Raw genomic sequence first — 18,441 nt, forward strand, 5'->3', positions numbered from 1 at the left:
GTGGTATATACAGTTACCAATCTAGTTTATTATATATATCTGTGAGAGAAGATAATATCTTCTCTACATCGTGATATATACATAGTATATATAACCGCAATTCGCAGAATATTCAAAAATGTTTTCGTTCTTCTTCCACGAAATGAGGGTCCTACAGATAACGATGGTCATCATCGCATTCTCCTGTCTTATCAGCGGATTGGCTTTCGTGCGCAAATGCACACAGATAGCGTCGCCTGACCTGGAGACCGTGAACGTACCGAAGTCTGAAGGTTGTAGACTGTAGTGTAGTACTGACAACCGTGCGGTGTGCGTACTCTTGTCGTGATTCGCTGTACGTGATATAATATTTGTAATATATATATATATATATATTACACATAGTAATTAGTAATAACCTAAGTGGCCACCACCACTAGCAGCAGCAGGTTCGGTTCTCGTACTAGCAAACCTCAAAACCCAAATTCGACTCGCTCCGTCAAGCGGATATTGTTGTTACTTGTTACACTGATGACAAAACAACTCGAGTTCACGCCGTAAAATATTATACTGTTCAAATCACAAATGTACATCGTCCGCAGTGATAGTGGTACGCTGTGCAGCTGGTGCTCGCTATGTCAGCACACATTTATATTATAGTATTGGCGTTCAATAGGATTCCTACTTGAATTTTAATAAAAAGAACTTCAACTTGATCTGTGAGTACCCACTACCTTCTGTCTCTAAGTCCATGTGCCGTTCAATTAATGTCATTTCGAAAAAGTTATTAAAAATGTGCCTTATTCTCGTTTTTATATTCTGCCTTCCATAACACCGACTATTAAAGAAACTGAATTTACTATGTTTTTTTTTTGTCAGTGCTCCGTGCGAGAGGCTATAACAAATATGAAAGATTCGAGACCAAATTTGAATGTTATCAATTTCCTCAGTCATGTGACCAATGTTGAACATTAAGCCTTGCCGTACCAGGCCGGGGTTAGGCCAGCGTCATGGCTGCCTGCACGGTATCTTTACTACTTTGGACTTTAGTTACGCTACAACAATCCGCTGGTCAAGATTACTCGTCCCAATGGGCAGCTCACATAGAAGGTGGATTAGAAGTAGCCAAAAGAATATCGGAAAGACATGGATTTGCTTTGCTCGGAGAGGTTAGTTTTTTTATATAATCAATGTTTCTTTTTGGCTTCAATGCAGAGCTGAGACAATATTGTTTTTATTTTTTTTTTGTTTGTACGTTTAGAAATTGTATGTGAAAGGTACTTTATTGTACCAAAGATTTAAAAAGTTAACCCCTTCCCTTTCAAATCCGAGAAAACGCCCAAACTAATTGTGTACTTAAAATTACTTTTCAACTTAAAATTACGGCGCTTTATAACTTATTAAAAAATAGTCAAATTAGTTTCAAAATTTATGGAATATTCTTTAGACATAGTAATACCAATAAACATTAACAAACCAAAATACCATAGACCCTTTGTTCTCCTAACCTAGAGAGATTAGAAACATTTTTTAGCAAACAGGATATAATGCCTGAAGATAAGTCTTATGTGGGGCTGTAAATGTACAATTTTCTCATGCTAGTTCTGTACTCTCACCTCGTCTCGTGTCTTTCAACTTGTGCCAAAAAAACCAACACAGATTGAAGCGACCGCAAGGTGAGACATGGAGACGAGGTGAGTGCACTCAACTTCACTCTTGTACTCGCGCTGTCTCAGTGAGAATTTTGAGTTAGATACAAATACTTGTAGTCAAACTTTTTTTTTTATAGAGGAAAAACTAAAGAAAGAAGGGAAATTACACTTTCATCATAGCAAATTTTTATTTATCAGATTTAATTGAATCAAATAAATAGAAGTGAATAGGTTTCTGAAAAATATAAATAATTAATTATGATACATGGGTAACAACGGCAACAAATTATCATAGACAACACTACCAACCCTAATAGTATTCACTTTATAATACAATTTTAAGGACATTATTAACAATGATTTTATCACATTCAGTTATAATAATTTCTGTAAACCTCTGACCTCATCCCTAATATGTTTCATACCCACTATGCCCCGACCCCACTGTACTGGTTTTTGATTTACCCATAACGTCATATTCGTGTCAGAATCTTATAAAACAATCTAGACACACTTTTATAGAAAAGAATAAAATATTTAAAACCCCTTAAATAATACACCTAATGTATAAATAAAAGTGTATTATTTATTGTGGTTAAGGGTTTTTTAATAGTTTATTACTACTTGTAAAACAAGTTATATTTCTTAAAGGCTACTATTCTAATATAAGGTAGATAATACAATTTTTATAATTCGAATTTGAATGAACTTAGCCATAAACTCGACTAATTATTGTTATCATATTAGTATTACAATTGATTGTACTCTTAATATTTTAATTACAAACACTATCACACACACATACTGTTTTATTATTTATTTTTATTTAATTATTATTTAATAATTTTAACAATTTGATTATTATTATTGTTTTTTTAATAATAAATTTAATGTTTTAATAATTGTATTAATCTTTTAACTTATGAAATATGGTTAAGTTTTAACAGCACAATAATGATTTTGAATTCCTATTATCTTTCTATAAAAAATAATGACTTTTATCTAATACAAGTATGATTCATTGCCATTATATTTAATCTAATTATAAAAACTATTACGATAACATAATAAAAGGTTTTGTGTAAAAAAAAATATATATATAATACATGCCTATATTTAGTATATTTGGATGTATACAAATATTGTATTTGGATAGAATTTATCAAAAGATAACCAGTTCACATGCCACTTGATCTGAGTAAATTGAGGTCATACTTAAATAATTATATTAAATAATATTAATAGTTGTATTGTTTAGTTTGTAATTATTACTGTTGCTCTTTAAATTATATTTGTCCTCGTGAAAATACATATTATCCAAAAAGAAATATTATTATAGTTAATAATAAGAATTGTTTATTTAATTTTATTTAAATAAACACCAATAAGTCCTTTTATCTCCGGCTATCTCCATATTTTGAAATTGTTCAGGACGGCCAAAAGAAAGTACATTGTCCCATTAACCACTATTGGCGGGGGGGAATGTGTTTTGTAATATCCTTGTTGGTTATAGTCCGATTTTACTGTTTGATGCACGCAAATTTAAATAATATTTCCATGAACATTTGTCTACGAAAAAACAATTTTTGACAAAAAGTGAAGATAGCCGGTTCTTGCACCTACAATTGCAATTTAAAAAAAAAAACTATTTAAATAATTTCCATGTTTTTAAATATTTTATTTAGTACAATTTTCTTTTGTCATATTATTTTTTCAAACATTTATATTATTAAATCTAAGTATTTATAACAGCTGTAATCAATTCAGAGTTTGTATGGGTGTTTACTAAAAATATCTTAGGTTTGTATATTATTACATGTTTAAGGGAATATTGTGGGGAGACAATGGACATGAAGGAAAAATGATTACAGGAAGAGATAAATAAATGTGTTTTTTTAGAAAATGCCTGAGTAAAAGTATTAGTGAACAATTAAAATGGAAAGGATTAGATTTTAAAGACTAATAACATGCTATTGTATTCAATATAATAAAAAATTAGGAAATTGCTGTTATAAATACTTTAAACAAACATTTGAATAGTTTGCAGTTTAAAGTTAAAATTCAAAAATATGTTGGATATACATATTGATATACTGAAGTCCACAAATGCAAATATACTACTTTTCATAAGACTAATGACACTTATTAGTATTCGTAAAGAGCATGGAATTAATGTTGACATTAATAACAAACTTTCTTGATATTTGTATCCATTAGGTACCACGTTAAAATAAAAATAGAAGAATTATACAAACAAATTTTAGTTTAATCTCTTTTTTATTCTTTTTTTCCCCAGATATTTCCAGATTATTATCATTTAGAACACAGCCATGTATCAAAGCGATCAGCTAGCCCAGGCCATGAACACCACAAAAGACTTACTTCCGAACAAAACGTAAGTTGATTTAAATAAAATATTTAATAAGTATAAATATTAATGTACAAGTCCCATGACAAAGATAATAATTTAAATAAATATTAAGCTAAACCCTTATATTGTTTTAAACTGTTTACCTAATTGTAGTAGGTATGTGTTATGTATATTATAAACTAAAATATGATGCTTCAACAGCAATAGATTATAATTAGTTAAATAGTTAGTTGTTTAAATACATTTGTTGGATTTCAACGTAGGCCTCAATTTTGATTTCAATGGTTTGATTGATTTTATACACGGCGTCCTGGGTAACAACAACATGTTTTTCTGTGGACTCGCTGAGGATGAAATATTATTTTTTTGTGCATTATTTACCGAAAGTTGAGTGCTGATTATTTGTTCTGTATTATCTGGTCTTGTAGGATAACTAGTGGGGTGTAGATAATTGTGATGGTTTGCATTTTGATTAGACACAACTGAATTTTGCAGATTTGCTTGAGCGTAATAACTTAATATTGATGTTAAATATTCACCAAATAATTGGGTAAGTAGTTGAAGATCATTTTGAGTCAATTGTTCAGGACTAGATTCAGCTTCAACAGACTAAAAACAAACACTAAAACTTATTAAAAATAAGTACAATATTTAAAATTAATATTATTTAAAAGAACACCACACAGTATTATAAAAAATACTTTTTAAAGTATCCATTTACAATTATAGGTACAGATTTTTAATAGTATTTAAAATACATAATTGTTAATTAAGATCATAATTAAAATTAAATATTTAATAGAAATAAATAATATCAACAATTTTAATTTAAAATTATTTTGTATTTCATAAATGGTCACGATTAAAACTTTTTGATAATAATTCTTTAACATTATTATTGTGTTATTATGTTAAGAAAACATTTGCTTTAACTATAATTTTATATTTTTCCAAATTCTGATTAAAAAAATTACTTACAATATTAAAACTCATCATGACAATAATCATAATATGCAACTTTATTTTAGCATGGAACATGCTTTAGCCTTGACCCTCAGCCCGAAAACGACACTAAATTACAATATTAAAGTAGCGCGCCTACTTTAAATGTATAATAACATATAAGATGCCATTAAAATAATAACAAATTGTCATCGTCGTCATGCAAACTTTTGACCATAGCATATAATTAAGACTATACTATCATCATAAATCGCAAGGAAAATATAGATCAGAAATAACCACTAATCAGGAGTCAGCAGGCTAAAGCATGTTCCATGTTTTATAATTTTAGCCATTAGGCTTTAAGTAGACTGTAACTTTTTAACTATTTCTCTATTAAAATAAGTATAGACTTAAAAAAAATGTGGGTTTATTTCTACTGTTTATTACTTCTGTTCTATGTAAAATACCTTATTATGTAAGTAATTTACTGTACTCATTCCCCCTGTAGGTTTTAATAAGTAAATAAAAAATAAAATATATTTTAAAATAAGTATTTCCAAATACTCAACAAGTACCAAATACACTTACTAAAATACTTGTACTCCAATACTATACAATACAGCTACTTTTTCAGATAATCAGTATAGTCAATTAAAAAAAAAACTTAAATTTAGAGCTAAAACTATTTTGTACAATTATTAAGATAGTATTGAGGTGTAGATATATCATTCGAGTTTCAGTCGCTTAAATATTTTTTTTAAATTTAGTCTAAACCAATAAGTAACTAAAGAGTTGACTAAATTACAAGGTACGGCAAATCAAACAGTGTGATTTTGAAAGGCTATTAAGAAAAAACTACGCAACTTACAGAAATTAGATTTCTGCCGATTTTAAAAGCCTGACCTAGATAAATTTTTAAACACTGGTTCAACTCTTCGAAAAGACAAGCCATGATCTTTGTGATATCAACATCATGTATTTATGATAATTGAATAATATATAAGTTTTTTAGCAGAATTATAATGTTTGTTTTTCCATGAAAAAACCTCTTAAGAAGAAGCGTATAGTGTTCTTATTTCCTACAAGTAATTGTACTGGTACCTTAACTGGAAGTTCACATATGTTATTTATTTAACAGAATGAAAATAATCCAATTATAAAAAAATTCTACTAATTCTAAGCCTTTACAAGTTTTTCAATGATATTATAATTGTTTTGATGAGCAAATTAAATAGAAAGTCCATTAAAAATAATAATTAGTAGATCTTATTAAAAGTAAAAACTATAAAATAATTGTATTACCTGACTGATTGAAACTGCTGCAAGGGTTAAAAATATGAAATAAATGTTATTGTTATTCATTATTATTATGTTTTTTTTTTACTTTTTGCTTACTAAGGAGTATTTAGTTTTTTTCTACAAATAAAAAAAAATTGATGAAAAAAACGTTTATATAGAGAAACATAAAATGTTCATCTGATATACTAGTTGTAAAATTATTTGTTTATAAGATAATCAACGTACTTATCTTTTATTTTTTACATTTACTATCGAAAAAGGAATGTAGTTTTATGTGTGGTCACGTTTTGTTAAAAGTGATTAGTCTTAATTTATATTTTTATTTTAGGTGAAATGGGCTGAACAACAAAAAATATTAACTAGATCAAAAAGAGATTTATTAGGATTTACTAAAAATAGCCGAAGTTCAAAAAAATTTTCAATTAAAACTGGATTTAATGATCCTAAATGGCCTACTATGTGGTACTTGGTAAGTACATTATTTTAATTCAAGATATTTAACTTCTTTTTTTATAAGAATATCCATGTACAGCAGTATTGTATTTAGTCCAAAATTTCCTGGTTTTTTGGTTCACCTAGATTTAAATTTTGCACTTTATTCCCTGATCTACCTTATACAATGTTTGGAGAGTCTATCTAAGTTCATAAATTAAATAATTACTAATAATTTATAATCATTAATAAATCATTTTATTTTTCTTCTATAAAATTTACATTTAGTGAATTAATACACTTTTGCTCTGGGGTAAGAATATGTTTTTTGTAATTTATTTACATTAATAAAGTGCATAGGTAAAGTATAATTGCAATACATCTAATGTCTTAAGTCCTCGTAAACAAATTATAATTATTACTCTTCTTATTTACGTATATCAAGAGCTTTTTATAACTGAACTCGTTCACAAGCGAGGCTTTGTTTACTTTGTGGACAAGTAATTGTCCCGTGTAAAGGAGCTGTCAACGACCAACTGATGACCCATCCCAGAATTTACAAATTATTAAAATAAAACCACCTCAGTGGAGAAGGCAGTGATAGGCCGTTTAATTAAATTTTTATTGTTTTCAATGTTATTTATATTTTAGAATCGTGGCGGAGGTGCTGATATGAATGTTCAAGGTGCTTGGGAAGAAGGGATAACTGGCAAAGGTATAGTTGTAACAATATTGGATGATGGCTTAGAAAAAGACCATCCAGACCTTATGAAAAACTATGTAAGTAGTTCATTAATTAAAACTAAAAGTATGTATCTGGAGGTAATTGGTTAAATCAATTTGAATATCAGAAAAATTTCAAAAAGCAGTTATAATTTTACTTTACTGATACAGTTTATTACATATTACAACTTTTATCATATCATTTTTTTTTATTTTATAGGATCCTCAAGCAAGCTACGATATGAATGGTAGAGACGATGACCCGATGCCCAGATACGATCAAATGGACACAAATCGTCACGGAACTAGATGTGCAGGGGAAGTGGCTGCAGTGGCCAATAATTCTTTATGCTCTATTGGTATAGCTTTTGGGGCTAGTATTGGTGGTGTACGAATGTTGGACGGAGATGTAACAGATGCCATTGAAGCTCGTTCGCTTAGCTTGAATCCCCAACACATCCATGTGTACAGTGCTTCGTGGGGTCCCGATGATGACGGAAAAACTGTGGATGGCCCTGGTGAATTAGCTACTCGCGCTTTCATAGAAGGCATATCAAAAGGTCGAGATGGTAGAGGATCAATTTTCGTTTGGGCTTCTGGAAATGGTGGCCGAGAACATGACAATTGCAATTGCGATGGCTACACAAATGCTATATGGACGTTAAGTATCAGTAGCGCAACACAAAGTGGTCATGTTCCGTGGTATTCAGAAGCTTGTAGTTCGACTTTGGCTACAACGTATAGCAGTGGAAACAATTTCGAAAATCAAGTAAGTTGAAATTTTGTAAAAAAAAAAAAAAAACATTCTATATAACAGACATTTTGTGTGTTTGTATGAACTTATAGATTATCACGACAGATCTCCATCATGATTGTACGAGTAATCATACTGGTACATCTGCGTCGGCTCCCTTAGCTGCAGGAATAGTTGCTTTGGTCTTAGAAGCTAATAATAAATTGACATGGCGAGATATGCAACACATTGTTGTAGCTACGTCAAAGCCTACACATTTGCTGTCTACAGATTGGGTTCTTAATGGAGTTGGCCGCCGAGGTAATTATTATCCATAATTATTTAGGCAAGAGACCTTTACAGTGGTGTAGTTGTGAGGGTGTATACATTGTGTACTGTATCCGCTGGTTCATGGTTTTCGTTATAATTACACACATACATAAAAAAAGTGGGAGGTGAGAACACATAGCAAATACCCTTACAATTTTCCCACTGAACGATTATTTACTATTCACAACTTCAAGAGTTAAGTTAACAAATAAATTAGTTTTTGTATTTTGTATTCGAGTTACTAATGTTTTATGCTTTCAGTTAGTCATTCTTTTGGGTATGGTCTTATGGACGCAACTGAAATGGTAAGATTAGCACGTCGGTGGAAAACTGTCCCAGCTCAACACGTTTGCAATGTAACTGCCCAAGTTTTCGATAAGTATGTTTAATAATAATAATAATAGTTATCAAAATTATTAAGTTATGTTCTTGTTTAATTATAGACCAGTACCCGCTCGTAGCTCAGTTACTATACAACTTTTAGTGAAAGAGTGCAATAGTGTTAACTTTTTAGAACATGTACAAGCAAGAATTACACTGTCTGCTAATCGCCGAGGTGATATTAAAATCGATTTAACATCTCCCAGTGGTACAAGATCAACACTGCTCGCCCCTCGAGCTCACGATAATTCTCATGCTGGCTTCCACGTTTGGCCATTTATGACTGTGCACATGTGGGGAGAACGTCCATTTGGAGTGTGGCAGTTGACTGTTCACAATGAAGGCAAACTATTAGGTAATATTGTTATTTGGGTTTATTAACATTAACACAGTGCGCTTAGGGCAAAGGAAAACTAATTTTTATGTTAACATAGTGTTATACAAATACTTTGTGTTTTACTTTTAATAAATTAACACTTTTTTTTAACATTACTAACAAATTATAATGCTTTAGGTCGATCATCTTTACACGAATGGTGTTTGATATTATATGGTACTAAATATGCTCCACGGACTCTAATTCCATCCATCTATCCTATTGAACCGCTATCTAAACCAAACCTTAGAAGGAATTCTAAAAATTCAAAAAAGAGTAAACTGACAAAACAGTCTACTACTCCAATCAGTGTCAATACTTTAGTTAAACAAGGTGTATCTAACAATAAACCCAATGTTCATTTTGTCCTATTTCCTATTCAAAATTCGTCTAAATTATCGCCAACACTCACAGACATTGTGCAAACATATCCAAGCAGCCATAGACTCTACAGTTTACAAAATGTGGACGGTAGGTCGGCAAAAAAATTGTCACCTGAACAAAACATATCACCTACGACCACAGGCAAGGAGTCTGCATCGATAGTGCTCGATTGTTTTGCATGCTGATTTAGTAGTTTTGTATCTACTATCCACTTAAGATATTTGTTTTTGTATTTTTAATTTATTATCCAATTCCTAAAAATTGTGTAATAATAATTAGATTTTATACCCACTGTACCACTTGTTTTGTTGAGCTTTTGTTATCATTTGCTTGCATATTATCATCAATGTAGAGGAAAAGATATCCTATATACCATATATACATATTTTAGAGATTTTAGTTCTCTTGTGTTCAGAAAAAAATTGGCTATTATATGATAAAATCTTCTATGTGCTGTCTTAAATGTAGAATAAATGAAAAATAAAATTAATCACCTCTCATTTTTTAAATTTTTTTTGTGTCTCCTTAGCACATAGGAAGTTTTTTTTTTGTGTCACAACATTATTCTAAGTAGCGGTGTAGTTATAAGGGTATACGCTGAGGTAATGTTCTTCCAATATTTTGTTATGTAATAGCATTTACTTGTAACAACATTTGTATACCTATAGATAGAATACACGATTTTCTGTTATGAGTACATGCCTACATACAAAAGCATGATATAAATACACAGCGTATACGACTACAACTACGTCACTCATTCTAAGCATAAATTAGTTAAAGTATGTTTGAATGTTTGCATTATTTAATCTAATTACAATTAGTCATTAAGGAAGTTGCATATAAAATGTATAAATATTTTTTATCAATGAAAAATGAAAATACATTTTGTGCATTTTATTAACTAAAAATGATTTGGCTGCTTGAAAAAATTGTAACGCTTTGTTGGTCATTTTGCTATACATTTTCGGACATCTTTATATTGTAGCCTTGCAAATGCCTTGTAGCATAAACTAGCATCAGAATTTAAAAAATTATTATTTTTTTTTTTTTTACATAAAAATTTTAAAAATTTTATTCGTTAAAAAAGTTTTTATGTGGTTTGCATAGGCATTTTTATTTGTATTATTATTTTTTATTTTTAAATATATCCACAGTTACAAAGGCTATGGGTGTCTATAGAGTTTTTCAATATTGCCTACCGATTAAAAATTGTAAAGAATATATATTATTTTTATGCAACTTCTCCATTATTAACGATAAGAAATTAACTAATAATTTCTAGTCATCTTATTAATCGCTTATTTAATACCATGATACCGTAATAATATTTTTCTCCTGGCTTCTAATATTTTACTATAATTAAAAAAACTGTTGTGTATTAAAAATGTAAAGGTAATACATACATTTTATATTATTTTTTTTTTTATTTATTACTATTTTGTTTTAGCTTCTATGACCGACTGGGAAATGGTTTTTTATGGAACAATTCTACCACCAGACCCGAGCAATTTGCCTCTCAATAAAACACAAGACAACTTCAAATCTGGAGAATGCCGTGTGACTACTTCTGCATGCTTAGGTTGGTTATTCTTCTTTTTGAAATTTTTATTCCCTGGTTTAAATATTCTAACAGGGTCGTCATAATAACTCAATAAGTAAACTGTCTTCCTCAAAAGTGCCATACTATATAAATTGCTTTAATCCTTTTTATTTATTACAAGTTTTAACTTTAATATTTTACACACGTTTATTTTTTAACGTATTTTGTTAAAGTCATAACACTTGTTAAGGTTTTGAGTACTCTATTATATAATAAAGCCATCTATCATCTATCATAAAGTATATAGGCTTATGAACATCCAATCTATACTTATAAGTACACAACAATAAAATCAATTTTTATCAATAACACCACAAAAACGCTTTTTAACAGTATTTTAATGAAATAATACGTTTTTCATATTAAAGCCATTGTATTATACTCCGTTCAACAAGAGAATGTGTTACTCCCTACTCTATACAGTATAGTTACAATTTTTTTAATAATATGCAATGGTAAATTACTTGCGTAAATGAGAAAAAAAAATGAACTGTGTTAAACGTTATAAAAACTTTTGTAAATATTAGTCAAATTATTATTTTTTGAAGTCGTTAACAAAAAATTATTCTTTTTATTAAATTAACTTTTAGTCATTATTTATATATTTGATAATATCAGTTAAGAAAAAAATGGTGTGCCAATGCTTCCAATAAACTTTTACCTGCTTTTGTTACTATTAAAAGTTAAATAAATTGCTTTCCAATCAGTAGCATTGTCGTTAGGTATACACTGTGATACTTCTACAACTACAATACTGCTTCGTGTTACCTTTAAATTCTAATATATGAACACCTAACATATAATTATTAAATACTTTATTGTTTCATGTACCTATGACTCATGTACTTGTTTTCTAATTTATTCCTTAATATTATTTACGTTCCTAATTTCACCCTACCGTAACCTGTGATAACACATAGATAATAATTGAAGAACATTATTTGAATAAATACTTACATTTTTGTTGACTAACTATCTTATATACTTTTCTATTCATAATTATTTCTATTTCTATTAACACATTAACAAAGTAAAACTCACTAGGCGTGGTTGCATAACGGTGTTTATCAATATTTATATTTATATATTGGCATCTTCCTTAAACTTAGATTATAGTGGTCTAGAATTATATACAAAATCATATAATAAAAAGTACTTTAGATCTTACATTTTTATAAACTACTCAAAACCCATACTACATTATTAATATTATGTACATTTTTTTTTTTTTCATTCAATATTTGTCTAAAATGTATTATATTTTCTGTCTTTGTGTGAATGTATTGTAATGTTTTTTTTCTTTTTAATTTTTCTCTACTTATTAATATAGTTACTCAATTAAAACTACTTATTAAATAAATTTATATATTTATTGTAAAAATATAAGTATGGTCTTAAAGAATTTAGTATTACTAATAAACAAAGTCATTAACAATTAAATATTATTAAATTAAAACAATTTCTATCTATTTTTTATGTCAAATAATTTAACTACTACTTAAAATAAATAACTATATTTGTTCTCACCTTGAATTGATGCAAACAAAACATCATGGTGTTTAAATTTTTATGCAAACGAACAATTAATTTAATTACATTTTACTTATTGATATTTGTATGATTATAGTTATTTATTATTATTTCATAAATAAGTAGTTTCATTTGTAAAACTATTAGCTTTGAATTAAACAAATTAAAGTGGTATTGCAATAAAATGTTATATATATATATATATATATACTTAAATATTTTCTTCAATGTATTCTAAATAATATAATATATTAATAATTTTATGTTTGGGTGATATCAGTTACTCGACTTGTAAAATACTATACTGCCGTACACTATTATTGAAGTGTAGAATATTTGTATTTACATAGTTTATATAACCAGCTCATGATGGCACCGTTGGGACTTAAAGACCTGTTAATATACATGATAATAATAATTTTTATATACAATTTTATGCTTAACTTTATTATAAATGTATAATTTATTTGTTTTTAAGTGTTCCCTAAAATTGAAATTTATGTTAATATTATATTTTAATTATTTTTCTCAAGTCAGTATGGTAGTAGATTTGTTTAAATATTTATTGATACATACATTTTTTTTTATAAAAATCAGTAACTTAGTTGTAGGTCTGCCACTTTTCAATGTACGCATGTCCTTGTCACAAAAGTCTTGTGTATTGGTGGATTGACTACACACTGCAAATACACCACTGCATACATTTATCACATTGTATAATTATATAATACATATTATTAAATCGGTAGCTGACAAACCCATTAAAAAATATATCTGGTCTAATATTGCCATAACAGTATTAATAATAACCAAACGAATATATACTTTTTATGTTAATGTTTATTTAAATATTTTATAATATCAAAACCAAAGTATATTATGCTCAATAATAATATAATGTGTTTGTGTTGTAAAAAAAAACAATTATATTTCATTTTTTTTTTTTATGTGGTGATTGTGTACTGTTCTGAATTTTCAACAATAAATTTTATTAAACTGAATGTATAAACATTAAACATAATGGTCTTTAAGGTGAAAGTCCTTTTATTATATATTGAAATTATTCATTTTCTGTTGCTTCGTTTGGTTAAGTTCGAATTTGAACACCAGAAATAACTAACCGTTTTTGTTCATTTAAAAGTATATTGTGTGCTTGTTTTGTTGACTAATTAATAATCACACAGTATTGAAATTTGAAACGAGTTTAGCCGACAGAAATGAGCTGCATTCTAACATCAGTTGGGCGCTTGCGGTGAGTGTACCACACAGCTTTGCTTTTATTTGCGCAATGATTAAACTAATCACAAATATTGTCATAAAAAAAAATTATATCTATACACATATTTTGTTATTGAATTTATTTTTTAATTTTAATTCGCAGAATGTTCAAAAGGATATCACTTGTACAACGGTAAATGTTCTATTCTCTGTCCGCTGAGAACCTACAAAGAAAGACACGACCTGTGTAATGACTGTCATTATACATGTTATCAATGCATTGGACCAAATGATTACCAGTGTACAAAATGCTGGGGGGACGCAGAGTTAACTCACACTATGGGACAAACATATTGCTATCCGAAGAACATAAAAAGACTATTGGACGACCGGACATGGCATACTATAGCAACTGTGTTATTAATTTGTAATGTATTTTTGCTGCTCATATTTTGCAAATATCGATTTTGGACGAGTCAAAACAATACAAGGGATAACAGAGAATACAGATTGGCCAATCAAATAGAAGGCGATGACTAATGAGTATAATCTTAAAAAAACACAAATTATTCAAATTTATTACTTCTATTAATTTTATTAAAAAACAAATTGTATTAAAACATTTTTATTTCTTATTATGTTAATTAGGTATAGGGTCCTAGGTACACAATGAATGTATTTGCCAAAGATATGTTAACAGTATAAAATGTATTGGCTCAATAAAAACTATTACAAATTTAAATTAGTTGGTTGTAAAAAAGTTGTTAATTATTATTATTATTTTTTTTTTTATAAAATTATGTATGTGCAATTTTATATAAAAAATACATTAATATAAGTTTATTTATGATTTTTAATATAATGCGGTGTTTTGAATTGATCACATTATAAACCTCTAAAATTTATAAATTCAAGAGAAAACTAATATTTCACTAGTGCGATTTATTTTTTAACATTATTTCAAATGTAATGCTGACCTAATTCACTATCACAATAATAATAAAATAACATCAACTGTTAAGGTTTTCCGTTATAACTACCCAAGTTTATCGCCTTGTTATTTTGGAAGTAGTTACATTTAGTTTAAGCTTCAATGCGAAAAAGAAAAAAACATTATATTTATAATTATCAACATATATCATAATTGCTATAATTGTAAATATATACTATGTGTTTTTTTAACATATTAATAACGAATTTATTCATTTTGTAAATCTACAAAGTTACTACATGAATAAATTATAGTATAGATCAAATTCATTCTGGAAATGAACAATATTAGAAATTAGATCAATAATTTTAAAAAATTTCACCTTCCCCTTCAAACTCGATAAAACACCCAACAAAACATTTTTCAACTTGAAATTACGATTCACTATAATTTTTTTGAATAGTCTTATTAGTTCGGATTTTGTGTAGGATATTCTTTAGCTAAAGTATTGATGGATGTAGGTACGTTGAGTGTTGACAAACCAAAAATCGATTTTAATATAAACTTTTTCTTTATTTCCTTTTTTTGAGCGTAGTTTAAAGAAATAGGGTCATACAATTTGACTGATGGTAGGTCTAGATGTCATAAAATATATAGTTATCTCAAAAATCTGAAGTCGAACTGTTTTTGTTAAGGAAAACTTAAAAAAAAAATGTAAATACTACGCATTGACCGAAATTAATTTCGAGGTTACTATTTTTATTATCTTTCCTTATACCTATCCCTTTAGGAAAGAGACGATCAACCCTAATCGTATCTATTCTTCTATAAAAAATATAATTACTTTAAGAATCATTATTGCCTTTATTATACCATTTATCGATATTTAATTTGTCTGCAATCTAAAATTTCGAATCAAAGGGTTTTTTTAATCAAACGAATAATTTTAAAAAATTCTTAAAACAATTTTTACGGCACCTAGTGTCGAAAAACGATAAAACAAATATGATGAGTTCGTCGTACTAATCAGTGTTATTAATAAAGCACGTTCTCATATGTCATTGACGCAATCGTTTTTTTAATAATACTTTACACATCTATAAACTTTGCTACAGACTACAGTAGAACGTGTTTATTAAAGGTCAGTTTAATCAACAGTTAATCCAAAATTTAAAAATAAATATTTTATTTATTTATTTTATTAAACTTATCAACTAGTGCTATTATTTGTAAGAACATTGCGTTTGTGCGTTTATATTGTTTATTCTAAATATACAAATAAGTATAAAAAATAAAATGTGTGTTTAACATAGAATTGCATCAGCTATTACACAATAGAACAATAATATTATTAGGTAAATAGCACTTGGGTTGTTATACCAATATAAACTAATAACTCGATTGAACGTAAGTTATGACTTAGGTACTAAATATAAATACCTATATAATATACCTATCTGTGAGCTTGAATATGGAACGTCAACTCACTACCACGTTGTTAAAATAACTTATAGGCAGACTTGGGCATTATTCTAATAATATTCTTTATAGTTTTAAAATTTCACAGTTATGAGTTAGATAATTATACGATTTAACTAGGTAACTAATTATATAATTATTCAAATAACTTGGAATTAAGAATATTTGTTTAAATATATAATATTTGGTTCAAATTTGGTCTCCCTTAGGTTTTTTTGCTTTAGATAAGAATTAGAATTGTATAAGTTAATTGTGTTTTCATCAACAGTTTTTCCTAATTAAAAAAATAAGTAATTTTTATAACGTTTTTACTGTTGGTAATATAATACCTACAAATCGCCTTTTATATCTTGTCGGGTTTTTTTGTTTGCTCTACTCTAGGTTGGTACTTGGGTGTTTAAAATTACGCAAAAGTTTAGGAATACTAAGAAAGTTAACCAAAAAATAAAAATAAAGATAGGCCATTTGAAATTTCTGTCTTTACCATACATTTCTAAATAAAACAGCTAGCGCATTGGAGCTAAAAAACTAAGTAAATTGACAATACAATAGTTTTGAAAATGTCAAATTTTTAGTCTTTCATCTTTAAAAAACAACGGTCACCGGTGCGACGCCCTCTTAATTTCTTTGAATTGTACCTAAAGATCATATACTAAGGTAGGTATCAATATTACATGCGCCCAGATCTTTAATACAATTTGGTGTACAATTATTATTTTAATAAACATTTTAAAGAATCGTGTCAATATGTTACTTACAATAAATTAACAGGCGATATAGCTAATAATATAGTTAAATTTTCAATTTTAGGGGCTCGTTCATAAACAGTAAAATGAAATATGTCTATTCTACAAAAACTAGAACAATAGGTAACCTAACAGTTATAGTTAGAAGGACAGGTCGCAGTACAATTATATTTTTGTAATGGTGTACACATTTTACAATATCTTTTTTGTGTGTGATTAAAAGTTTGATCTTTTATTTTTTAAATTATGTTGAATTTATATGTATATAAATTATACGTTTTATAGTTTTTACCGAGCCACTTATTTGAGATTTATAGTTTTTACTGTATATAATTGATAAACATGTCTATTCAAAATAGGTATGTTGACATAAACTAGTAATTACCATTTAGCTACACAAAACCGTACATTGATAGCACGTGAGGCGTTTCGTGACCGCTCTGACCCTAACACGCTGCATGGTCATCAGCCATATGAATAATAAAATAAGTAAGATTTTAATAAAAATAATACAATTTTTTTTTAAACACATTTCTTCCTATATTTTATATTCGTAATTTGTTCAGTGAAATTGTAGTATATTTAATCACATAGTGAAACATTTTTTTTTGTGAATAAAAATATTACATAAATCATTCGAGGAATATAACTATAATGTATTATATAGGTGTTTTAGGTTCGATACAGAGTTGAAAAGGTGTTGTTTTAACGATGATGCGTTTTTATTTTTTTATTTTTGTGTCTAGACCGACGATATATTTTAAACCGCTGAACCGATTTCTTCGTGTAGCAACTCTATAGAGAAATCGTATCTAAAAGGTACTTTAAAGGCCAAAAATAACCTTTTTAAAAAGAGTCGAAATATTTTTAAATATAGTACTGCCGATAAACATTGACAAACCAAAAACATCATCATAAACCTGTTCCCCTAGAAGGCATAATATTTTTTTCTTTATTTCACTTTATCAAGCAAAGTTTTAGGGATTTAGGTCTGAAATTGTACCGAAGGTAGATTTAGAATCATACTATATCATATAATTTTCTAAAAAATCTGTTAACTTTTTTTTTATTAACGAAAAAAAAATCACTGATCGAAGGCAAATATACAGGTTGTTATATATAAGCAAATCAACAGTCGACAGGTAATGGAAATTATATTGTTAATTACGATGCATGCGTAATTATGGCAATACATTTTTATAGGCAGACAATCAACCCTAATACTAAAATTATTTTTTAAGCACATAATTGTAATTAGTTACAATGCTTTTATCGATATTTGTATTTTTATCTGTGAACACTGGACCTCCCTTACTACTACTACTACTA

At 28.0% G+C, this 18,441-nt stretch overlaps 1 protein-coding gene across 2 annotated transcripts; it reads left to right on the top strand.

Annotated features, from left to right (window-relative positions):
• The first annotated feature begins 274 nt into the window (after window positions 1-274).
• On the top strand, window positions 275-14,757 carry LOC126838172 (furin-like protease 1). Of its 2 annotated transcripts, XM_050572344.1 has the most exons (12): window positions 275-698; window positions 859-1,148; window positions 3,928-4,026; window positions 6,575-6,715; window positions 7,330-7,458; window positions 7,622-8,170; window positions 8,248-8,455; window positions 8,726-8,843; window positions 8,908-9,200; window positions 9,360-9,746; window positions 11,056-11,187; window positions 14,120-14,757. In XM_050572344.1, exons 2-12 carry the CDS (start codon window positions 990-992, stop codon window positions 14,494-14,496), a joined length of 2,592 nt encoding a protein of 863 aa, XP_050428301.1. In that variant the 5' UTR covers window positions 275-698; window positions 859-989; the 3' UTR covers window positions 14,497-14,757. The 2 variants fall into 2 exon arrangements, with proteins under 2 accessions (XP_050428301.1, XP_050428302.1); XM_050572345.1 differs by lacking the exon at window positions 9,360-9,746 and having other exon boundaries at window positions 278-698; window positions 14,120-14,751.
• The last annotated feature ends 3,684 nt before the right edge of the window (window positions 14,758-18,441 follow it).

Source organism: Adelges cooleyi, unplaced genomic scaffold (genome assembly GCF_023614345.1).
Source record: "Adelges cooleyi isolate 19-005CV unplaced genomic scaffold, UGA_ACOO_1.1 ACOO_flye_CR_arks_rails_tigmint_CR_PRNA_30, whole genome shotgun sequence".
Classification (NCBI taxonomy): Eukaryota; Metazoa; Arthropoda; class Insecta; order Hemiptera; family Adelgidae; genus Adelges; species Adelges cooleyi.

Excerpts from the sequence above, each read along its gene's own strand:
- LOC126838172 (XM_050572344.1), top strand. The coding sequence starts at position 990 with ATGGCTGCCTGCACGGTATCTTTACTACTTTGGACTTTAGTTACGCTA. Across the intron at positions 6,716-7,329 it reads GGCCTACTATGTGGTACTTG|AATCGTGGCGGAGGTGCTGA; the intron begins GTAAGTACATTA and ends TTTATATTTTAG. Across the intron at positions 9,201-9,359 it reads CAATGAAGGCAAACTATTAG|GTCGATCATCTTTACACGAA; the intron begins GTAATATTGTTA and ends ATAATGCTTTAG.